Here is a 25,244-nt window from a genome sequence, read left to right on the forward strand (position 1 = left end):
GAGAAAGAACACCCTACATCCTATTAGCTTCTGTAAAAAATTAAAGCAATACTTTTTGTCTTAATCCACAATCCCTTTGATATTCCTCAGATCTTTCGAGTGAATTTGGTATGAAAAATTTAATGAAAGACTTCAGTTCATCAGATAGTACAGAGACACTGCAAGCAATGGAGGAGTCTGAAGGCTAAATACAAAACAGACAAAATACAATTTTCTATCTGCAGAGCTTATAAACGGCATCTCACATTTTGAGTTTAGCCATTTCTTTTTATATTAGTTAAGGTTATTTCAGATAGGTCACTAGGTCATGTACTGCATGACTAAGATATAGGAGCAGTAGGGAAATAATGGAAGATCAAAGTTTCACTAAAGTCAATCCTCACTGCCCCAGAACTCCAAACACAAGCAATACAGAAAGAGTGCACCAGATTCATTATCATCAAGATTAACAAAAATTCTATCTTATTTTCAGCAGACAACTCTTCTCATATATTAGTCAGCATTAAGTTTTAGCTGTGGTCTGAATGCAACTATCAAAACCTCATTTTAAGCCTGATTCGAGCATAACATTCATGCTTACGCTCTCCAAAAGCAATGAATTAATGTGCCAAAAAGATGTGCTTAAAAGGTATGATACTGATGGACAAAGAAAATTTTCTTTTCTTTTGACTGTTAACCATTGAAATGGTTTTTCGTGCATCTTCTTTGTAGACACAACCGCTTCCTTATCTCCAACATTAGAATTTGTATTGTTATCTGTAGTCAGAAAGCTCATACAGACTTCATCTGATAAAAGCGACATGGTTAACTTCAGTACAAACAAGTTACCTTGTCTTTTTTGATGGAAGGATTATGTTAAACTAGAACAACAAACCTGAATCCAAGGTGATGGACTTTGGAGGTTTAATAGGATAGAACACAAAGGGAAATATGGCTCCAGGAATCTGGTTTTGTATCTAGTAGAGGGGTAAGGACAGGACAAGGTGCAGCACGTTAGCTTTTCAATAGTGAAATACTTCAAAATCAGGACAAAACACAAGAATTACGAACATTACCTGCAGCTTTCCACCAAACCGAAATCAGAAAGAAAGCCACTATTGTGCTTGCAAATATATCCATTTTAAAAATTCAATAATCCAATTCAAATAGTTTAGAAAAGCCTCTTTAAGTTGGTGGTAATACATAGTCCATAAAATTTTTACAAAGGATTTGTTTCCAAAAATTTGAGTGTAACAGGAAAAGAAACTGCACATATCTTTTTGCTGGTTACAAAGAAAAGCTCCAAGAAAAAGCATGGAAGATGACTGGCAAATGTTTTTTTCTGAATAGTCATCTTTCTTCTTTTTCCTAGAGGCATTTAAGTAGTATTCCAAAGATTGAGAATCACTGACATAAAAGCCAATGATTACAAATAAACTGAAAACATGAAAAATCCAAACAATTCTAAAAATGAATCCAAGTTTTTATAGAAGTTGGGTTTTTTTGAATAAATAACTCATTACTTTCTGACAACCCACCTGTATCCTGTAAATTTGAATTCTGAAAGATTTCTGATGTGCAGATGAACTGTATTCCACTTTTAAAGCTGGTAGATAATTCCTTCTGATAGGAATCTCATTTGGTTGTTGAATTTTCATGTCCATTCCATTAGGAGTTAAACATACCTATTGCAATATTATAGAAAATTTGGTATGCTGAGTGTTTTAAAATAGTGCTTTTTACAACATACTTAAAAATTTTGTCAAAAATTTCAATAGAAATAAAATTACAAAATACTGCATTATTTGGGAGTTACTAGCATTTAATACACAGCTTTCTGGAGGAAGAGCTGAGTAGTATAAAGGTCTATGACTGAGATAAAAATTGGCTTTACTTATACATGTCTACTTTCCTATAACACATTTCTGAGGAGTATCTAGAATTTTTCTATAGAGGAGGACTGAGCATTTGGAGTATAATGTGCTTCAACATTCCAGAATAATTTCTGAAATTATTTTTCAATTATATGTGGTTGAATGACAGTTGAATTATCCCATAATAAGCCATCATAAAAATAGAAGATTTTATGCTAAAACAAAAAAAACTATCCCCAAACTAATACATTTACTGGTATAACACATGAACTAAAGGCAAAGCTTCCTTACTGTAGTTTTATGCATATTTAGTATCAAGACCTGCAAAAATGTTATATCTCCATTTCAAAGTTAGAGGTTAACAACAGAAAGTATATAGCAAGCTTTCAAATATTTGTGGATTTCCTGCCAAATTTTTTTAAAGACAGAGATGAAGAAGGGTTTTCAAATGGATTTGGTAAACTGATCATCTCAAATTTCACTGGAAGTCAGCCAAATTGATATATTATCTTTTTCTAGTGTATACATATAAACAATACAATTAGAGAACTATCAGTATTACCGAAACATTCGATTCCAGCTCAATAATCTTATTTTCTGAAGGACTTAGTTCACTGTAGTCTTTGAATTCTTGTTCTAATTTATCAATTTGCTTTACACTCATTGGTCTCCATCTTGACTTCTTCTTGGGTTTTGTCTCCCATACCACATCAGAACTTTGAAAACAAAACAAAAGACCAAAAGAGATGCATAAGCTATTTTAAAACAAGTTTTAGCTACCGCAGCATGACTTTTAACAGGTTGTAACTAGGGAATGAAAAACGATATCATAAAGAACTACTGTAGTAAATAAAAGGGACCCAAATCACCCACACCCTTCTTGGTGTGAAGCCAGTCTCTCCAATATGAAGCAAAAAAGAGAAGTTAATGGGTCTGTATAATTTCCATACTTCAATGAAGACAGGTGTGTAATGATACTTAAGAAAGTTCAATTTCAACAGCACTCCCATCCATTATTTTACAATCTCAATGTATTTTTCTGCTTATACTTCTGCATGTATTTTGGCATTTTGAATTTACTACAAATCGAGAAATTCAAGTCAAGATGAAACACTGCCTCTTATTTTTGAAAGCTTGTTTCTTCACTTGTTCCATCTAAATCAATTGTTGGTGATTTTGGTTTACATGTTTTCTCCACTGATTTTACGATTCCTCTACTTGAGATTCTAGGGGAGGGTGGTTTTGTTGCTTATTTACTTTTTTTAAAAAAAGTAATCTCTAAATCAATTATTTTCTTTTGTCTCTCAGTTTTATTAATACAAATAATTAGTCAACTAAAGGGCATTGGACTCTTTTCCATGGCTTCTATGAGAAGCTCTTGTGTCTAATTTCATCTTACTTAAGTCAAACTTAAGGCACAAAACAGGGCAGAAATCAACATTACCAGGCAGGTGGAGGGTATTTCCACCTTCCACAAATAGGTAGCTTTCCAGACAGTCCCCTAACCCCTTTTAGCTACATCTCTGTCTGTGTTCAGACACATCAACGGCAGAACCACCAAAATCAAAAAGTGACCTAAAATCCAAAACAACAGCTACAAAACAGATTACTGCCTTGAAGTCGCTGGGAGTTCCCCCCCATTGCTTTTTTTTTTCCCCTGTGTCTTTTTTTTCTTTTTGTTCCCCTAAAAAAGGAAGCTCAATTTCAGTACCACCATCCATTTTCCTGGAGTTTGATATCCACTCAGGGTTTGACAAGAAAACAATACCATTGCTAGACCACTAACTATGTATGACTGCTTCCAAAAACACCAACATCAACAAAATCTCAACACTACTATAAATCTAGGCAATCAGATGACGGTTTTAATGGAGTGTTTCCACTGTTTAGATATCAGATTATAGCAATGATATGTAAGTGTCCCTTAACATTCTAGAGAGTCTCTGTTTGAATACATGATAGCACCCATTTCTTAAATATTATATAATTTCTTTTCTGCTTCCCTCTGAAATGTTTTATTAGGGAATCTAAGTTTAGTGCTCTGGATCACCATAATTTATCAACCAAAACTAAAGAGACATATAAGCTGCATCAAGACTTCCAACACAGAATTCAGCAACTGTTCCTGTAGTGAAGACAGAAAAATCCATTGATACAAACTACCCACGGACCTTACAGCTTAAAACTCTATTATCACTTGCCAAACTACATGGACAGGAAATAATTCTGTTCAATGTATCAAGAAGTTTGCCACACAGAGTTACAAATACATTTTCCAAAAATACAGATACAGAAAGCATATGCATTAATTTAAAACAGTGAAAACATTTATCTTGACCAGGAAAATATAGCAATTTAGTCCTAAATACTCTTAACCTAAATCTTTTGTTCCTCTTCCACCACAACCCAAAATAAAACTCACAGAGTGAAAATACCTGAAGTTAAATATTTTAAACCAAAGCACATAAAGTAAGTTACCTTGTAATTCCAATGTAGGACACCTCTTGTTTTGAGTAATTATCAATCAATGAAATTCCAACATCTTGCAAAGACAGAACGATTTCTTGTTCTGCTAGTTCTGCTTTTACACTTTCATATGTCAATTTAAATACATTCTCATCTTCAGTGATCAGGACAATACGCTGCAACCCTTCATAAAATGACATTAAATAGACAGCTTTTCTGCTATCCACTCTGAGTATTTCCATTTTGTCCTACAAAAGAGGGAGGAAACGTTTTTAGAACTCTATTTATCATTCTACTCCACAAACGAATGTGTAAGTCTTAGCAATATAAGCAATAATAGAAGTTATTTTTAAGGTGCAGGAAAATATTACCTGTGACATTATACAAGAGACTCACACAAACACATGCTTTTCGACTGAGGACAATGCTTACTGGCACAAGCTCTGGCAAATACAGTGTTACTGTGTCTGAAACTCATACACAAGACTCCTGATCATACTCATTAAATATGAAGTTTAATACATACACTGATGAATGGGATAATAAATTAGACACCACTAAAAGGAGATTTTGTTAACAAACATACCTCTTTTGGGGAAATTTCCTCAGTTCTATTTCCACATTTCCATTTCAATTTTCTAGATCCTGCTGGGTCTGCCCAGGTATACAGTACTGCCTTATTTGGCTGAAGGCAGTCTTCCAATTCACTGAGGGAGCTAGACCAAAGTAATTTTAAATTCAAATGTCAATGTATATTTTGTGTTAATGACCTTTGTATCTAGCATTTCAACAAGAACATTTTACTTATATTTTCAAATAATGAAAATGAAAACAAAAAAGAGCATTATGCTTGAAAAAACATGCACAAAATCATGCTTGATACAACTATAAAAACATGTATTTATACTTCAAAATACCTACGTATACTTCAAAAATTTAAAGAGTAGTCTTTAAATACTAATTCTCTTTCTGACTTGTGATTAACAGGGAAAAATAAAGTAGAAAAAAATTCCAGACAGTAGAGCTTAAATGCTGAAAGGAAAACTCAGGATTTGTGTTGTCTAGCATTAATATTTCAAGAGAAGAAATGTGGGTTCAAAATTCATTGTTTAGGAAAGGTTTCCCCCTATGATTTACTGAAGAGAAAGAAGTGGAGTGTTTAGTATCTGGGTATTTTCAGACAGATGTATTTTAAACTCCATTTCCCCTCACATACAGGTAAAAACTGGCAGACTTGTCTTCTACTCATCTCTAAAAGGGGGCTACCCCAGGAGAGGTAGTGGAAAGGTGCTGATCTCTTCTTGCTGGGATCCAGTGATTGGACATGTGGGAATGGTTCAAATATGTTCCACATGAGGTTTAGACTGGACATTAGGAAGCTTTTCTTTACTGTGAGAATGGTCAAACACACAAGAACAGGCTTCCTTGAGAGTCAGTCGATGGCCCAAGCCCATAACATGCTTTTACTTTTGGTCAGCCCTTAAACGATCAGGCAGCTGGACCATGACCATGGCAGGCCCCTTCCAACTACATGATGTTAAGATATGCTACTCTATTCTCATGAAATTTATGATAAGGATGTCCAAAATTCAGCTAAGAAGATAAAAATTACTAGTCTTTACAGATAAAAGCCAAAGTAAACATTCCTATTTTTCAGACAAACAGGAAATAAACAGGATTTGACCAGCAGCTCTTCCACTTTTCAAGTAAAAATCTTTAAACAACACTGCCCTGACTGACTGAAAGGGAAAAAAGCTAGGGACTGTTTGGCTTTTAAAAAGAAACAGTTCAAGAATGCTGTAGGTATGCTTATACTTGTCAGGACCGCCTTCATAACTCATTTGTTACTTAATCTGCACAGTCAGCACCCACACAGGTCCAGTAAAGCCAAGCATATCCTTTGCTCTCACCAGGAATGTAGAAAGCAAGGCCACAGAATTCAGAAAAGGCATCAGAGAGCTTCTTTAGCTCACAAAAGTTTATTTACTTATAGAACTACCTAGCATAACATAACACTGCTAACAATACATTATCTTCAAGTTATCAAGAAAGAGATTTTTGAGTGCTCTGACAAAATTAGACAGCCATTTTTTTTAAAATAGGTTTCTTAAGAGATGGGTATGCTTACAGTACATGAAATTACAATTCACATGTCTCCATGCAGATATCCACACTAAAACTCTTCATACATACATACCTTTGTCCATACTCAATAATTTCCTCGTTAGTATGGTTTATCAACAGAAACGGAGCTGCACCATCATGGTAATCAGAAAAGGTAATCACTGTAGAGTGTTCCGTCAGGTTAACATCCACTGTAATTCCTCCAAGCTATCAGTTGTAAAAATTACTAGGTAAGTAACAGTGGAATGGATTTATAGCAAAGCAAATGTAATTTAAATGTTTTGAAAAACTTTTACTCTCATGAGATAAAACCATCAAATAGTAAAACAAACAAGCCATTTTACCTTATCTTCAAAATATTCCCCCGATCTAATTACTAGTTAACAAGTTAACACTTAGTAATCAAAATGGCACAAGTTCTGTACTGTAAAAATTTAGGTTAGCAGTGGAGAAAACTTCTTTATAGAATCATATGCATTAATGCCCTCAAAAACATTGTTACTAAAATCATTCACATATTTAAAAGCTACTGCTAAATGAGACTACCTGCAACATAAAAGTAAATTTAGTGGAGTCAAAGTTACTTTTCAAAGTAACTTAGTATTACTTTAGAACTAATACAATATTTCTAGACAGGCAATACTTGCAGAACAATCTTTGTTTCAGCTTCTGTAGAACTGCTTCCCAGAGAAGCACTTAGACAGAATACGTATTTATATATCTGTGTGTACACACACAGGAAAGAGAGCATGAGAACACATTTACATAAACATAATCCTTTTCTCAGATAAGGTTTTGCAATACTTGATTGTATAAGAAAAAGTTTAGAGAATGGAAATGAAACCGTGATTTATACTGTTTTACCTAAGTCGCAAAGGCAACTATTTTTACCTTGTTGTCTAAATGCAGTAGGAGACAGTTTTCTTGCTGATCAAAATTTATCTTCTTTGGTGGGAGATCAGAATTTTCCACTCGAACAAGTAGTTTGTTGGCATCATTTTCAGGCCAGAAAGGAATGCACTAGAAAAAAAATCCAGAAATTTTAAAGTGGGAAAACAAACTACATGTTAAATGGCATTCACTTTAGCCCAAAGTTCATCTACTAAAATTCTACCCAAAAGTGTATTGATTTGGATCAGAAACTACACTAAAACCCCTAAAAGTAATTACTTATCTGAACACAATAAATTAAAAGGAAGTCAAGAAATAATTCAAACTACAGTGAAGAAAGTGAGGTGTTAAGGAGCTAAAAGTGGAAACAGTAAGTCTTCATAACCATACGAAGTACATTTAAAATGGACAGAGTATGTATATAAAATCCAGAGTATAAAATAGTTACAACAGTGAAAATGCCAAGCTCATTCAAAAAAACCCCCAAAACCCACAAAAAACTTGTAAAACTGTTTTTCCATTAACAGACCTGCTTCCAGATAAGTACAAATTACAAATCAATCTTCCAGTGACAACGAACGCCAAAAATGGGTATCAGCGTAAATACCACCCCACAGTAACCTGAGTACACAGGACATCAGCTACTAGCTGTTCTTTTAAAAATGCTTCACATACAGCTAAAAGTACATATACATACATATATACATGGGAATAAGATATGTATAAATAAAATATGAAGCATTAAGTAGCTAAACAGAGAGTATGTTTTGCTATTCACATTCACAACTGAAACCACTGCAATTATGGGTTTAACAATCTCACAATCTCTCTTCAGTAGTTTACTTACTAAATGGAGAAGACTACAAGACAGAGAAGACAAAAGTTTTAGTTGTAGCTAATGCAAAATTTCCAACTCATTAACAGAGTCCTGCCACAGGAAGAAGACATGACTAACAGTAACCCATAACCAGCAAGGTCCAAAGTCTGCTTAGATAGACCAATTTTCCTGTATTTCAAACTGCTGACCTGCAGTATCCAAAATTTCAGAAGCATCTTTCTCCAATGTAGCTTAAGAAATGAGATATTCATATTCAATAGCATGTGAATCCTAGAACTTAATCTTCAGTGGTGAAAGACTAGTTCACCAACTTACCATGCCACTAAGTTCCCTTTCCCATTGTTTCTCACACCACAGGAAGCAGAAAGACAAAGGAAAAAAATATAGTTAAACGGTAAGATTGATGGTGTTTTATTTACATCAACGTGTATCCCACAGACAAAGGAAATTACAATTGTTCTGTTAACTAGCATAAAACCCAGTAAGTCTCACCAAGGAACTAAGAGAGCCTAGAGGAAATTCAAGGAGAATTGGCCAAAGGCAAATAAAAGTTTAAAATTAAAATCAAAATACATATAAAGGATTGGCTAAACAAGCTATTATAGAATCCACCACAAAGAATTGAAAAATTAATTAGCTACATGACACCATGATATTGTTTTTCAGCCTTTTACCACACACTTGTTAAGTGCTTCACTAGACATTATATTTACTCAACAATCTCAGTTTTACAATAGGATCTTTATATTTAGCAGTGCTGTTATGACAGTCTTCAGCAAGGTCTTCATTCTGTCTTTAGGATATATGCTTATCAATTGCCTTGCACTATACCTAAATCAAAGGACCATCCTTGGCAAGCCACTGCACACTAATCACTGTCCAACAAATTCTACTGCAATTTTTGAAGAACAATGGATTTTTCAGAAAACAATGACTGAAGTTTCAGATAGATTTACTGTTTTCCAGACAGGGAACATGTCCCACAGGAGATTGGTTTTTCAAAAGAATTTCTTTTTCCCCTGAGAAGACAGGTAATCTGTCACTAAGAAAGAGGAGAGTACAAAAAAAGAAAAGCAGCATGAAGGACTCTGCTTAACTTAAAATGACAGCAATAGAATACGGGGAGCAAGAACAAGAGCAAGCAAAAATATAAATTAACATTCCAACAAGCTGCTTGTTTTTTTGAAGATCAACCTAGCATAAAAGAGTAATGTGAGAAATACTCAAACAAACCACAGTCATTAATTAAAAAAATAATCCAGGTTAGCAAAATTGCAGAGTTCCCTATGTCAGGATCATATGGAAACCTGTTCCTGAAAATCTGTTCTAGATGCTCAAAGATAGACTAATAGTGGCTTGACACTACCTAGATTTAGAAGGCATAAGAGACACTGAATGGAGCAACTAAGTTACAAATGAAAAACCCTTCAGACCTGTTTGTCACAACATGGACTTTTAGAGACTGCCTATCAAAGGGCAAAATATCGAAACAATATGAGAAGAGAATTTAGGAAGGAATATAGATTCTTCTACTGACCTCTAGTGCTCCATTAGGTAAACTGCCACATCTAATCTTTTAAAAGTTATTAGGAGTGATCCTAAAATTGACAGTCTACCCTTGATACTTTATATCAGAAAGGAGATTATGATTAATTACTACAACTAGGAAATACCTCAAACAGTGAGATTTGTGAGACAAATTAGAAAATCCTGTAGGCATATGAATAAAAGGGTGAACATGGGAAACCCACAGATTATGTAAGCAGCAATGTATTTCAACTTTCAAAACTATTACTTTTGAATAATTTTTGCAGAAATATAAAAAGTTCCCCAAAAGTCCCTATAAATAATTCAGCTTAATCAAATAGCAAATCTGTATCAACTATAAACCACAAAGCACCAATACCATCTGAACATATTTTCTAAGAGTAAGAAGTAGATACAATGTTGCCCATGCCACTATATATGAACCTATTATAACTTCAGAGCTCTATCAATGATGAGGAATCATGAATGTAAAGAACACAAAGACTATGTAAGGTCAAACAAACATCAGGCTCAGAGGAACAAAAGAATATTAGGAAATAGAGAAAATATGTAGGTTTATGGCAAACAGTCTTATTCTTGAGTAAAAGCATTATTTTTGAAAATAATGGTAAACATTATGGGAAGCTGAATGGTCTTTAAAGATCTAAACATCTTAATGTACGTTCTACAAAAATCACAATAGAACAACGTAACAATTTCATTAACTGAAATAATGATATTTAAATGGTACACCTCTAGGGACTATGTCATTAAAGATAAGAGGCATACTTAAGGAGCATGTGTTGAAGGTACCAAAAATGTAACAAAAATACCTGCTTAAGATTTTGACTGAAAATGCTCTTTTAACTTTTGCATTTTGGTTTGCAAGCATTTTTGGTAACCACCTGGAATATCTGCAATGGTGACACTGAGGTGCTTGAGCATGTTCAAAGAATGGCAATGGATCTGGTGAAGGGTCTGGAACACCAGCCCTGTGAGAAACAGCTGAGGGAGCTGGGATTGTTTAGTTTGGAGAAAAGGAGGCTCAGAGGGGACCTTGCCACTCTCTTCAACTACCTGAAAGGAGGGTGTAGCCAGATGCGGTTTGGTCTCCAAGCAACAACACCAGAGGAAAGAGCCTCAAAATTGCACCAGGGGAGGTCTACACTGGATATCAGGAAAAATTTCTTCACTGAAAGGGTGGCCTGGCATTGGAACAGACTGCTCAGGAAGTGGTGGAATCACCACTACAGGAAGTGTTGTGGGTGTGGCACTTGGGGACATAGTTTAGTGGCGAACATGGTGGTGCTTGGAAGAAGGGAGATGTCACTCTTTTCCAGAAAGCAGTAGAGATCACTTTCAGCTTTCAGAGACCTCCAACACTACCCCAAACAGGTGGTGCCTTTCCTACATGTTCTGGAGGAAGGCATGATGACTCAACACACATACAAAACATAGTTGTGTGATACTGTAGTGCAAACCATCGAGCAGCACACCCAGTCTGCAACAGTTTATACCTCATTTTCATGACACTTGGCCTAGATGCCAGGGATTCCTCTCTAGAACTATGTACTGAGCACTAAAAACCATCAGTGAGACTAGTTCCAGAAGAAGAATTTTGAGCTATCTGAACTGATCCACATGAGGGAATTTCTTCCCATATCAAAGTGGCTTGATGTGTACCAGATCAGACAAAATACCACATACCATTGCTAAACTGAATAGAAATTTCAGTGCCACTGCAGAGATATAATACAGTAACAGTACAGATCTTTTTCTCACACTACTTATGATGCAAGGTGACAGAGAAAAAATTCCAATTACAATGCAAATCAGCTTTGCAACACATCCTAATGCAACAGTAAGAAACGGTAACAGAACATGGATAACTTATTGAAAAAGCATGATATATTCAGATATTGCCACTGAACAAATAGTAGCTCATGTTTTTCATCAGTGAGTGTTCAAGTCAAATTTTTTTTCCTTAGAGACACAATTTGGAATAGCTTCCATTATAAGTTTACCTGTTGCAAAACAATGGGAATCCACTTTTCCTTGCCTTCTTCAGCTACTTCCAAAGTATATTTACTTCTATTTGAGATCATAAAAAATGGAGTGAAAGTTACAATTCTAGTAATATTAAAACTGCTGTTGTTTATGGTGACACCAACCTGTGAAGAGAAAGACGCTGTTAGAAATATACTGATCTTTTTTTAGTTCATTTATATCTTCTAGAAATAATGAATTTGAAAGATAAATCTAACGTACTTGATATTCCTTTTTATGACTCTTGCATTTCACAGAACCATGACTTCCAACAGTGTCCAGTGAAAAATGATCAGACAGTTCACTGTCAGTTACCCTAAGCTGCACCTGTGAAGAAGCACCCCAAATTTATTTTCAATTTACAGTCACTGAAATATTTAAAATTATATATAAAGTATGGATAAACATAAATATAAGTGCATACTGGAAATATTGGTGTTTCTATTGAAAAGTCAAGACATAAGTGCCAGTATCATCTCACAAATGTATTTTCAACCATGCTTAGTTACAAGCCACGTGGAATAAGCATTATAAGTGTACAGCATTCCAACCACATAAGGATCCTTTCCAAAACTTATCTCAATTAAAACTTAAAAGGCAAATCAATACATTCTTGTAATCTCTTTCATATCATTCATCCACCCATGATCTTCAGCATTAGAAAACTCACAGCAAACTCAAATAGTGAATGAATCTTAACCTCAGCATTCTACAAACCACCACTGCAAGCATTCATTTTTCAAGTACCACAGCTTTAAACTTCCTATGCAAGGCCTATGTCTTATTTGGAATAAGGACCTTTAATGATACAGTTTAAATGGAATGAGAGAAATTCTTTTAGGAATTCAGGAAACACTTCTCAGTGAATTTTATTTCTCTCAAAGATGAAAATCTCTTTCTTAACAGCACCTTTGATGATGTAAACTTCTTATCTCGACCATATCTGACAAGACACTCATTTAAAATACTCTCTTTAGACAGAGGTGTCATGTAGGTTTCATGCCCTCTACAGAGCACAGCATAGTGTAGACAAATTTCAATGTATAAAAATACTTTCATACAACAACATGAAGGAATACAGAACTGTCAGGTTTTGCAAAATCAATACCTTGTTATTTTGTAGGAAGTTCTTAGGCTGGAAAGAAAAAAGGAGTGGCTTTTTGTAATCTGGAGGATGCTTGCGGTGAATACCATCAGCTTTGTATTGCAGCATTCGACCAGTTTTATTAACCATCCAGTACGGACTGTGAATGGCTATAACCATCTGCCCAGTTGTGTAGGTCACATGAACAGCAATATCCAGTTCAGTCTTATCCAGCTCCGTGATGCAATAAAATGTTGTGAAGCTGATATCAGGTAGATCGCTCTTTATATGGTACTCACTTTTCCAATTTTGATCAAGATAGTTAAGCAACTGCAAATCTAGTTTTGTTTCATCCAAGACTGCATTATGAATCTGTGCTGAACCTCCTTCTTGTAGAGTGTCATATTTGTTCAAATTACCCTTTAAAAATAAAGAAATTAAGCAACATACACTTAAAGGAGTCATGCAAAATTCATATCAACTTCTATTTTCTAGCTAACTTTAAAATTTCAGATACAAGTTATCTAGGCACAATTTTAAAATACTTTTTATGCTAATTAACTATGTTCCTTTCTTAAACAACTACCTTAATACAACATTTTGCTAAGGGAACTCCAGTACATCATGGTCATCACATTTAACACCATCTGTCACCAAATCCAAATACACAAATACGCCTAAATGACAGTTTCCTCAACACATCCTTTGCTAAATTTAAAGTTTTAAGAGACATACAGATAAGAACCTGTTACTTCCATACATCTGGAATAAGGTAAAGTCTCTAGTTCTAGTAACTGTGTATTTGTGACAAAGTTTTATTATTAGTTTCTACTATTTGAGTCCAAAACCTAAATGTTAATAATAACATCTGAAAAACATCTGTGTCTCCCAACAATACTTCTATTACCCTGAGTCTGCATCAGTAAGGAGTGGGACACGGGCAGCGCAGTTCCACAGAATGAAATGTTTAGTGCTGAGGAATCAATGTCTACGCTGCATGTTTTAAGCATTTTACTCAAGACTGGCTCTCATTTGGCACTGGAATGAATGCCTACTAAGAGTCAGAGTGCATCTAATTGTTTAATTTCATCTGGAAAGAATTTAAGGTATGGCATTAGCCAAAGCCTGGCAAAAAGGCAGGCTTGTGAGAATTTGTTAAAAGCATGCTACTGCTGAAAGTCAGTGACAGCACATAAAATGCTACCAATAGGCTGTTCCATTTATGTTACTTGAGGCAGTCATAATTCACAGGAAAAACTACACTGTTTAATTAGGCTCAAGTTCCACTTGCACAACATTGTGACTCTCTCGCAGACCCAAATCTATACAATGTGAAGTTTTACTTTGCATATATAACTAAAGCATGAGTTAATACCACCATATTTCACACTCTTGTAATATTTCCTTTCTGCAGAAAGACTTCCCTTTATAAGATTTCTGAACTTGCTTCACAAATACTCTAAAAGAAGCCCTTTCTTTTAATCTCCATTTCACCCAGCTGGTCAGCTTTCATCCCATAGGTGGGAAACATCATAAAAATTTAAGCATTAAGTAATTACCTCTACAGAAAAAGTTATTACATAAGGAAGCAGATTGTGGAGAAGAACAGAAGGCCATAAATGAACAACGTATGGAAAATCCCACTCATCTTCTGCACATAATGAAGATGTCAGTGAATCTTTTACAGGAACAATATTGATGATAAGAGAGTGGTTAGTTGACCCCACAGACTGGCACTTCCTCTGTAACAAACTGTCAACGTTTTTTATAATGTCATCAAATGTAATTCCTTCACACATATGATATTCTCCATCCACTTCATTTTCATTGGCTAGTGGTTGCAAACTCAGTATGGATCTGTAAATGAAAACATTTTTAGACACTCAATATGAGATTGAATTTTTCAATTATAAAAAAGTACTATGAAACAGGAACATTTTAGTATTATTTGGAAGATTTCTAGCAGTAATTCATTCCCTGTCTTTATCTTGATTAAAGGAGGAATCAAAAGGTGGGCTGGATCGCAGAAGTTCATGTTATTGTAACACTTAGGGTTTTTTGTTCCATACAACCAAATGCTTCCTTTACAAAGAAAAGCATGTTGGAGATTCTTATGAAGAAGCTACTAAATATCCTTACAAATGCTTCTCTATTCCTCTTCCAAGCAAAAGGTCTGGATAAACAACTTACTCTTATAACAGATGTGCAGAAAGTGCAGTCACATAAAGCATCAAGTTTATGGATTATTTACACATATGGCTTTTTTAAGGCAAGAGCTTTAACCTAATACAGCTGCTCCTTGACTGAAGATTTTTTGTTAGGACACACTTCCTGATTGCCTAGTGGAACTCATCCGTGCAATGAATCAGAATGTCACTAAATCTTATCAAATAAAATACAGATAGTTAGAAATATTAACAAATAATGAATTTGTAAAGTGTAACTTAAGTACTGTAAAAGATACCTGGTTTTTGCTGTGAAAAAAAAAAAAAAAAGGAGGGCATTTGCAAGAAAACAGAAGGGTAAAGTCTCTGTGATCATAAAAAAAAATCTACATCAAAGTAAACCTACCTACCTAAAACTTGGTGACAATTCCATTAAAATGTAATGAAAACTCACTGCTGTTTTAAGTTATTAATGGATGTGCTAATAGCACAGCTATGCTGTAACCTAATTTTTCTAAGGTTGACAAATATTTTTCTACATCTTTGATAGAGTTTCAGTGTATTAGTTTCAATATTTTTCTTCAGAATCACAAAATCAAAAGAAGATTTTTCAGAAAAAAAAAAAAGCTGTACTACTTCACTAGACATAACCTGAATAAGAAGAAAATTTGCACTGTGTAGATAACAGTCATAAAGTGATTCAATCCAGAAGTACCTGAGCTCAGATTCTTAAAGTAACTTAGCTAATTTAACTTGTTCAGAGAAATGGATTTCAAATACTTCCAATTCAACAATGAAATAATATTCTTCTTAACTCAGATGAGATGTCCTGAGAAGATCCTACCCAATAATGATAGAACAGTTTTATTCCAATATTAGGTAGCAAATGGAAACAATTTTTTAAGTGTAATTCTATGGACTCAATCAACAATGTATAAACATATTCGCTGATAAAGGAACAATGAAATAAAGTACCTGTAAGAGGAAAAAGGTATGTTGAATTCGTTTCCTGGTAAAGCAGTCCCTAAGCATCTTCCTTCCTCAAAAACATTTAAGGGGATTGAAAAATGATTCCTTATCTGTGTGAAATAGAAATCCAGCAACACATATTAGGAAAGATAAAGTATGTCGAGCTTAAAAAAGCATAGAATGAGAGCTCTCTAATTTCTCCTTCTCACCCATTTAGCATTCAAGATCACATATTTCAGGAGAACTCTCTGAAAACAGCAAATCTTTTTAAATTATCTGGTTGTGCATTTTAATGCTATATTTCATTTATTAAATAAATATATTAACTTTAAAATGCTTTTCAAGGAGAAACATAAGAACCTGAAAGACAAGTAAATCTAAACTATGTGATACCTTTCCAAAGAACAGTGTCCTAAAAATGTAATAGATACAAAGGCATGTGGGCTAAAAAAATCCATATGGCAGAAACCACATCAATGTCAATTATCATTTGGGGGCATGTAATTCTCTTCTTTGCATACACTATTATTTTTTCATTCCAGGGTTAATTTAATTGCATTTTTAGCTCTAGAAAAAAAATTAGGGAAGAATCCAACAGTAAATCCGGTCACGAATTAAGTTATAAACCACTTCAAGTAAAAAACGCAACTGAAATGTAACAGGAACACCTTCCCTAGAGAACACTTACATCTGAATCATCCCTGCACCTGTAAGCCTGATTGAAGGATAACCTTGTGGAACCACGATAAGGTTAAAAGAAGTTGATCATTTCATATAAGACTGAAATTAGAGCCAGTATTAGAAAACATTACTGATGAACTACCCTGATTCAAAATCTGCTTGATTTCCCTCCCCTGTCACTTTGACAAAGCTTTTTTTCTTGAAAATCTCTTCTAAACTACCTTATAATACACAAACCGGAGTTAAATGGACCATCCAGGTACATTTTTTAAAATAATTTTAAAATCTGTTAATTTTCATTTAAAGACTACAGGATCATTTTCATTCATTAAAACATCAAAGTAATAGTGAATTTAAAATGTATGGACATATAATAACCTGAATAGGAGAACGTATAGTTATCATCTTGCTTCCTTCAACAGTGTCAATCTGGCAGACAATGGACCTTTCAACACCAGATTCCTCATGTCTCACTCTGTAAATACATCGACCCACTTTTGTCAGTGGAATCTTTTCCACAGTAGAATGATTACGTGGACCTAGAATTTACAAAATGAGATGTGAAGCACTCAAAAGGAGCATAAGAATACACTTGAAGGACAAAAATGTGCATTCATCAGAATTCTCTATGTCACTTGATCTAACAAGAAGAAAAAATAGATGAAAAATACAATCACCACTCTTAATATGCTGATCTTGCAGTGTTACTAAGGAAGCAGCAAAGATTCTTTCTTTTACCACAGTAAAAAAAAAGAGTAAATGAGTCCATCACTCAAATATTTAAGTGGGTTTTGCTACTGCAAACAGAGCTAGTGCTTCACAGGAAATGATTGCAAGATGTAGTGGTTTATTGACAAGGTACACCTCTTACACTGCAAAAACAATTCACCTAACACATCGTATGATCAAGTTTGAAAAACTGTTAGTTGTTACATTATATCAATTTAAATTGTTAACACATACACCATTAAAATAGTTAAATTTTAATTTTAGCTATAACTCTGGTTTGCTTAAAACTATGTAAAACAATCTTAAGAACATCCCCCTTAAGAGTAACTTCAACAAGCATGTAAATATACTGGGCTCATAATTCTAAAAAAAAAAAAATTATGTTGAGCAGCTTAATTCTGCAATAATAAATAAATGCAAACAAAAACATTTGACAGCAATAAAGGTTAGTTACCTAAATTATTTATCACGGTAGAAAACTTACACTGCAAAAATTAACAAGCATGACACATATAACTTCTAGCTGCAAAGACTAAATTAAGATTTCAAATACTGCCACACATCTAGAATCCAAAGAAACACTCCTTTCACATTATGGAGTCCTCCAATATTTATTGACCTGTATGATGAAGTGTTTACAAAACAGAAGATGTATGAACTTACAGACTGGAACTTACAGATTTGAATGTAAAATCTCTTGCTACTCAGTGTTGTCATCGCTGTGAACTGGTCACTCTCATTTTTAGTTCTGACAAATTCCATATTTAAGTTCTCTCCATCATTTAAATGAAATATTTTTGCTCCAAATTCAACATTTAGGACACTAAAGGCATCACTAGGCAAGACCATGATGGGAAGTCCTAAAGAATTTATTATTACAAATGGTGCTCGGTCTTTTTTGAAGATGTCTGAAGTTTGACTAGCTGCTTCAGCAAATGCCTAGAAAGCAAAAAATAGATATAAAATAAACACACTGAATAAGACTTCACCAAGATGATCTCTGAAAACATTCATTTAGCAATTCCAACGTGGCACAGTTAAGAAATCTTTCTTACCGTGCCCAAGTTACTCAACATTTGTAGTCCACACTTGGATAGTGTAATGTTGAGCTGGTCTTTTGAGGAAACATTTATTACTGTTTTATATTCTGGAACTTTGTAGTTTTCTTCATCTTCATCATCTGATTCAAGTAGCACTTTTTTTGCCTTCTTCATCTGAAAGCATATTTTTAAAGAATTCTTATTTAACCGCTCATTCTATAGAAGTAAGTTGCATCTCAAGTGTCTCTATCTCTCCCTTTCCCATTCTATGTCCTGGTATGGTTCTCTTTTTTTTTTTTTTTTCCTGTTCATGTTTTTGTTTAACATAAGAACAAAAGAGGGGGAGAATAAATAAGACAAGAGAAAAAAGATACATTCTGGATGTCAATGAAATTTCATTAATAGTAGCTACATTTATGATTATTAAAAATTAAAGACAATAGACTTAAATACTAACTACTAATGTATCCAGTAAATACTGTGTGATAACATTCAACTAAACATATTGAATAACACAGTGTAAAACCTTACACAATTTATTTCCTTGTCTTAAAACAATAACCCCAAATTTAGTCTTTATATGTTTCTAAATCAAATACCTTTTGTATGTTTTCATTTAGTTGAAGGAAAAAATAAAAATCTAATTTTTCTAGCCTTCAACGTTTCTGGAAATTATGTGTTTCCAAATGTTATATTTCGTATCTGGGCAAGAAGACATGAGGTTTGAGTCGCTATCTTCTACCTTTCTCCTGCACTAGGTCTCATGTCTTCCTGGAAAATTCTTGGAAATATTTTTAATAGCAATTTCTTAAATGCAACATCTCATTCCATAACCTTTATCCTTCTGATGTCATTACTGTAGAAATTTGTTTGACGACGACAGTCCTAGGAAAAGGGTGGACTTCCCATTCTAAGCAATCTCAGAGGTTAAAAATACTTGAAAGGTTTTGAAAAAATCAGAAAACAATGAAATAAAACAGTTAAGACAGAAGAAAGAAAAACAAGAGTACCTTCTGTGCTTAGATAAAGGCCTATCTATTTTGAATCCAGAAACTATTTTCATGAGAGACGAAAATGAAGTGGTAAGTGCACTACTCCCGTAATACACTTTATACTAGTCAACAGGCATCAGTTCTTCAAATACATTTCTGCTACACATACTACTGTGGAACAAGAGGAATGGTTTGTCTTCCCAAGGTCCCTGAATGCATCATTTGCATATGGCCTAACAGACAAGCCAGCCATTATGATTATCTAGTGCAACTGGAATCAAATCTCACCATCTGAAAGACAGTATTTAACAGATCTGTGAGTCTGGATCTTCCTTTGTTGGTTTCATTCGCTAATCAGGAAAAAAAGTCCAAGTAACCAACAAGAAGGAACAAAATTGTTAGATTAGTCTCAGCAATGAAAGGCACAGAGCATTTGTTTTTTCTAAGGTACTGAAATGGAAGATTTGAATTCAGCTTTGGAAACTATACCTTGATTTCAAGAATCCATGGCTTGAATAAATCAGTCTTCTCAACTTCTAACGGTTCAAGCAAAGGTTCCCACACCCCAAACATCTCGTTAAAATAGTGTACCTATCAAAATGCAGAAGTCAATTAGGAATTTACATACAACTGTTTTATCAAAAATTCTCATTTACAAGTATACTAATTAATTTGGTAACATACAAGATTCATAATCAGAGTGCACTTTCAGCTCTCACCATAATCTGAAACAAATGCATTAGAGAAATAAATGAGGCAGCTAAGTCTCCACTGCAAAAACCCAGTTCCAAATAAAAGCTGTGTCACTTTGAGTATAATAACTGCAGGCACTGTAAGTCAAAAGCACTGTAAATAACAAAGAACCTACATACAACAATCACTGAACTTTACGTCACTAATTTCCAAATATGAGACAGTTTGGATGTTTTATGAAGAATACTGGTACGACTATAGAAATTACACAAAAATATATTCTACTGTAATTTTAATCAATTATTATCAGGGAATTTTAGCCAGCTGTTACGTCAACATGTAGTAGTGATGCAACAGATCTTTGAGAACTTGTAAATACTGTAAATGTGAGATGGTATAACACCACTTACTGTGCCATTAATGCATTACAGATAATGCATTAGATTTTCGTTTTAATTTAACTACTTTAACACCTCATTCCCATCATGCTCCCACAACACTTATCTGCAGGCATTTAGTCATCCAGTATATGGGTTATTTTTCTTTTCTTGTCTAAATAACATGTATATAACATTTAGATAATAGGATTTAGCATTTTAGGGAAACTTTTTTTTATGATTCCTCACCTCTAGCTCAAGACGAGAACGTAGGTTGATTAGAGTACTCCAGTTCTTGACTTCTCCAACAAATGAGGACTTGGCTAGAAGCATTGGTACAGTTCTATGCCCAACTCCAGCTTCAAGTGTTAGAAAAACAGATTCTATATTAATTTTCAACGACTCTCCTGTGGGAACCAGCTCAGTGGTTGGATTTTTATCTTCACTTTCATTTGTCTCTTCAAGAAACCACATGTTTAGATTTTTTATATCTTTCTTATTCCACAAGTCTGGAGGAATTTGACTAATCTCTTCTTCTGTTGTTTCTGCAGTTTGAGAAAGGGCTGATGTAATAGTAATTACTGTGTTTATGATTATTGGTGAAACCTACAAAAAAATTGAAGTAATTGGAAATGAGAAGCTAGTAAAGAAACAGCTACTTCTAGACACAAAAGTATAATGAATATGTTACACTAATAAAATGCTTCCATTTTCTACATGAATCTTTTGTTTGAAAATGCATTCCATTCCACAAGCTATAGTTCAGTCTGTTCAAATTGTCAACCCCTGCCTTATTTCAAGATGGAAGCTTTCTAAACTACATAATCCTTCAAAATGTGCATCTCCACACCAGACCATCTTATAAAACACAGATTCCAACTGCAAAGCACAGTGACACAATTATTCAATCTCAATTTTGCTTGTTTTGGCATGCCAAACAGGTAGGTGACCTGATGGAGAACAAAAATTTCCCACGTCAGTCATTGCTGATTTTATTTTTTTTAAGAAACATATGCCAAAAGCAACTTTACAGACTGCTGAGCAGGAAATAGCAGAAAACTAAAATCACAATAAAGGTCTACCTACTTTTAATGTTAGAGATTTAATCATTAGATCAGCTGTCTGTGGATTAGTACCTGACTGTTTCATTTCAAAGAAGAAGTCACAAGGCTGTAGTACCTACACAAAAGAGTAAAAACACGTGTTAAATAGAGAAAAAAATTTGAAAAAACATATACTTTAAAATAATACACATAAGTATCAAAAGGAAAAGTTACCATTATTAGGTTCTTCAAAATTAAAAGCAATCCAAACATTAACAACACGAAAAAAAAAAAAAAAAAGGAATTATCCAGAAGCATCACCTCAGCCATTCTCAATCATTAAAGGTTCAAATGTCAGCTACAGGAAAATGCATTATACTTCAGTAATTCCACTCTTTAGGTACTGTCTGCAGATGTCTTCAAATACACTGCACCATCATGCCTCTGATTTTTGAGGAGAACCAGATTTTCAGTTAAGGGCAACACATCAACAACACAGATACAGTATTCCTGAATAACAGTATAACTGTTTGAATCCCAATCATTCAATTCCAGCTTTATTTTGCAATCAGTCCCTTCATGCTTTCACTTGCCAAAGTTTGCCAAATCTAAGGCAACTCTATAAACAAAATCACAGTGCTATGTGATTAACAGGGCACTCAGATACAGTTAGACTCTACTGACACTGTTTTGACATGAAAGTTCACTCTCCAATCCCTACCTGAGAAGGTAAGTCTTTCAAAATCTGTGATTTCAAACCATACTGATTTTTGCAGTCTTTCTTGACATGTCAATCTGTATCTGAATCAGGTACTGGTGGCATAGAAACTCCCTGAATCAGTTTTTCCACAATTTTCCCAAGTGATTTTGATCTAACAGAATTTGTTGTTCATAATATTATTTTATACTCCCTTGCTCAAATGACATTTTTTAATTACATTTTTTCTTAATCTGTGTTACAGACAGGAATGAAAAATAACACATCTCTTTAGAGCAACGCACGTGTAAGAAATGTATAGAAACAGTCTCATCACTTGTGCTATTCTATATCCAAAGGCTAGTTTCCCATCTATCTGGGGAAACCAATTTGGCATCTGGATGTGGCACTAGGGGATATGGTTTAAGGGTGACTATGGTAGTGTTGGGTTGATGTTTGGACTAGATGATCTTGAAGGTCTCTTCCAACCTTGATGATTCCGTTATCAGAAGGATGAATTCATCCAACCTGATGTTTTCACTAAGTATAGGCAATATAAAATCTATCACTACCACTATCACTTACTAACACCACCCTTCAGCAATCTCGTAATCTTTGCATAACTTAATATCACTTTGTTGTTTTCCTTTCTTGACCAAAGGCAGCCATGGACTCTCTAATACTCTGATTACTTTCCCAAACTGAAACTGGATTGTTTACAGAAAACCTGAGCTCAGAGGTTTGCTTACATGCATGTTTTCAAAAGGGTGGTTATGTGGTTACCCACACCGAAAGTTTTGTGGGTTTTTTTTTTTTTTACTACTCCGCTCAAGAACGTTTTGAATCTTTGAAGGAAGGTACTGTTTATGTATTTAAACTAGTGTTCTCTGAAGTTTTTTCCCTATCTATACCAAAAGTATCCTGTCAGATACAGGTCTTTGTTTCTACGATCTGAGATAAGAGATTCTGACAGAAGATATTCTCTAAGAGGGAAAGCTTGGTGTGAAGCCTTCCAATTGCTTTCTACAAAGAAAGCCACATTTATGCCACATTTGCCAGCTATGGAAATGGAAGTCAAATGACTTGGTGTTGTGTTGTTGCTATCAATGGAAGTGCATCTTTCTCAATGATTAGATTAATATATCAGTGTAATTAAAGATTTCTTACCTAGGTAGTTAACTGAGCTGCTATGATTCTACCTGAAAATGTGTCTCAGTCCTCTGTACTTAGAGCTTTAGTCTTTCTGATGTTAACTCCATAAGTAAGAAAGCGTTAACAGAGAGCTCAAAAGACTTACAAATTCATCAGCGGTCTGATTCATGGGTAACAGTTGGATATACTGTCAATTTTAATTTTTTCTCTGTTGCAACAATATCATTACAGAGTTAACTGAGGTACATTCAGCTGTACAGGCAGAAAAGCTGTAAGAAGCTCGAGGAGTCAATGCAATTTCACCTGGTCAGTAACTAACAAGTCTGATTCTGTTGCCAAAATGTAAACATGTATATCAATATAACAGATCTTAATAAAAGGAATTTATGAACAGCATATCGTCATTAAACTATTTCATAATATGTACTTCCCATTCTGTCTGTGACCCTGTCATTCTCTTTCATAACTACTTGATGCAAACTTCCAGACTGAAAGACTGAAAGTATTCCAGATTTACTATACTGCACTTGAAATAGTGCAAACTTATAAAATCCTATTTATTTGGCTTACACAGGATATGAGATATAATTAACATTTTAATTCTTGAGGTTCTTCATTTTAACTTGTCATACAAAGCAAACACCAATACCACAAGATGAAGATGATGTTTTAGGCATATCAGAAAAAACCAGAATAAAATCAACAAAACATCAGCCACAAAATTTTAGTCACCTATCTGTGATATACATTTTAACAATGAAAGTTTCAGAAATAACTTGTATTTTAGCTTGTATAAGTTACACAGCACCTTTTAGATACACACTGTATGTTTGTAAACTCACCGTAGTAATGTTCCCATTCCTTTTTTCTGGAAGAAATGGGCATGCTTTCATTTGTATGTCTTTAACAGCAGCTGTCATGTTGTACCTTTCAGGGCTATTTTTAATGAAGACCTCACACTGTGCTGTAGCTACCAATGCAGGAGCATCACTTCTTGTTAAATCAGCCACAAACACAATCTCTGGATTTTTAACAACAATGTTCATTTCCGTTGTAGATACAGGCTGCACAGATGCTTCAAAAACATAAATTACATTAGTGTAATTGTTCAAAGATTAAAATTTAATTATTTGTATATCTTTTTAACTTACATAGAAGTTTTAAAGATTTAGTGATAAGATTTAGCATATCCAGTGTCAGCAAATCTATAGATCCCTGCAACTCACTGGGATTTCTAAGCTCCCTGCTGGAGGCACAAAACCATTCAAGACCTTGTTACTTTTGGATACAGAAAAAGATTTCACAAAACTCCTTTGTCAAAATCAAAAGGACTAACAGTATCAGCAGTCTCTCTGACATTAGCAAATGTTGTCAGCTTTACTCAATGCCTACATCAACCAACTATGACAGGTTATGAAAGTGCTGGGCACATTATTTTACTCTCTGGAGCAGAAAAACCACATTTTCCAGGGGACAATAATGCAGCATTTACTGATGCTTGCTGTAGCCATTTGCAATAACAATATACTTTCATATTAAACTTCTTTACCTGTTTAGATTTTCATCATCATCAAATAATCACAACAGGCCTGGTTGAGTTGGACAGAACTAAGATATTTAGGGCACAGTAAAAGAAAACAAAAAAAACCCCAGGGACTTGCTTGGCCCACCTGATGCAAACTACTGAGGCCTGGAAGCATAAAAAGCCTACTTACTCCTCTGATGCTCTAATGAACCAATTTCTGATGTCAGGTACTCAACCTAAAAGCCTCTTTTCTGATGTAGGGAGAAATGCACATTGGAGTGGACAAGTGAAATGACCTCTCTAGGCAGCGATATCAGGCAGGCTAATTTCATGTGTAAGCATAATATAATAT

The 25,244-nt window shown here is 34.4% G+C and overlaps 1 protein-coding gene across 8 annotated transcripts in view; it reads right to left on the reverse strand.

Moving 5' to 3' along the window:
• VPS13A (vacuolar protein sorting 13 homolog A) overlaps positions 1-25,244 on the reverse strand; it is a 101,083-nt gene that overhangs the window by 23,213 nt on the left and 52,626 nt on the right. For 5 of the 8 annotated variants that reach the window (XR_003574118.1, XM_027909886.1, XM_027909901.1 and 2 more), the window contains exons 39-58: positions 24,210-24,442; positions 21,562-21,654; positions 20,725-21,081; positions 19,895-19,996; positions 18,429-18,587; positions 18,051-18,312; positions 17,023-17,183; positions 15,970-16,073; positions 14,389-14,686; positions 12,854-13,249; positions 11,968-12,072; positions 11,724-11,870; positions 8,488-8,526; positions 7,335-7,463; positions 6,517-6,650; positions 4,906-5,035; positions 4,332-4,567; positions 2,416-2,569; positions 1,518-1,664; positions 875-956 (exon numbers count right to left, since the gene is read on the reverse strand). Coding sequence is in view for 7 of the 8 variants with exons in the window: in XM_027909886.1 (XP_027765687.1) it covers positions 875-956; positions 1,518-1,664; positions 2,416-2,569; positions 4,332-4,567; positions 4,906-5,035; positions 6,517-6,650; positions 7,335-7,463; positions 8,488-8,526; positions 11,724-11,870; positions 11,968-12,072; positions 12,854-13,249; positions 14,389-14,686; positions 15,970-16,073; positions 17,023-17,183; positions 18,051-18,312; positions 18,429-18,587; positions 19,895-19,996; positions 20,725-21,081; positions 21,562-21,654; positions 24,210-24,442 (3,468 nt within the window). In the remaining variant the exon portion in view is untranslated. The remainder of the gene's footprint in view (positions 1-874; positions 957-1,517; positions 1,665-2,415; positions 2,570-4,331; positions 4,568-4,905; positions 5,036-6,516; positions 6,651-7,334; positions 7,464-8,487; positions 8,527-11,723; positions 11,871-11,967; positions 12,073-12,853; positions 13,250-14,388; positions 14,687-15,969; positions 16,074-17,022; positions 17,184-18,050; positions 18,313-18,428; positions 18,588-19,894; positions 19,997-20,724; positions 21,082-21,561; positions 21,655-24,209; positions 24,443-25,244) is intronic. The other 3 variants (XM_027909894.1, XM_027909916.1, XM_027909935.1) reach the window with 2 other exon arrangements.

This window comes from Empidonax traillii, unplaced genomic scaffold, assembly GCF_003031625.1.
Source record: "Empidonax traillii isolate 1590-97213 ecotype Southwest subspecies unplaced genomic scaffold, ASM303162v1 scaffold28:size2823434, whole genome shotgun sequence".
NCBI classification, from domain to species: Eukaryota; Metazoa; Chordata; class Aves; order Passeriformes; family Tyrannidae; genus Empidonax; species Empidonax traillii.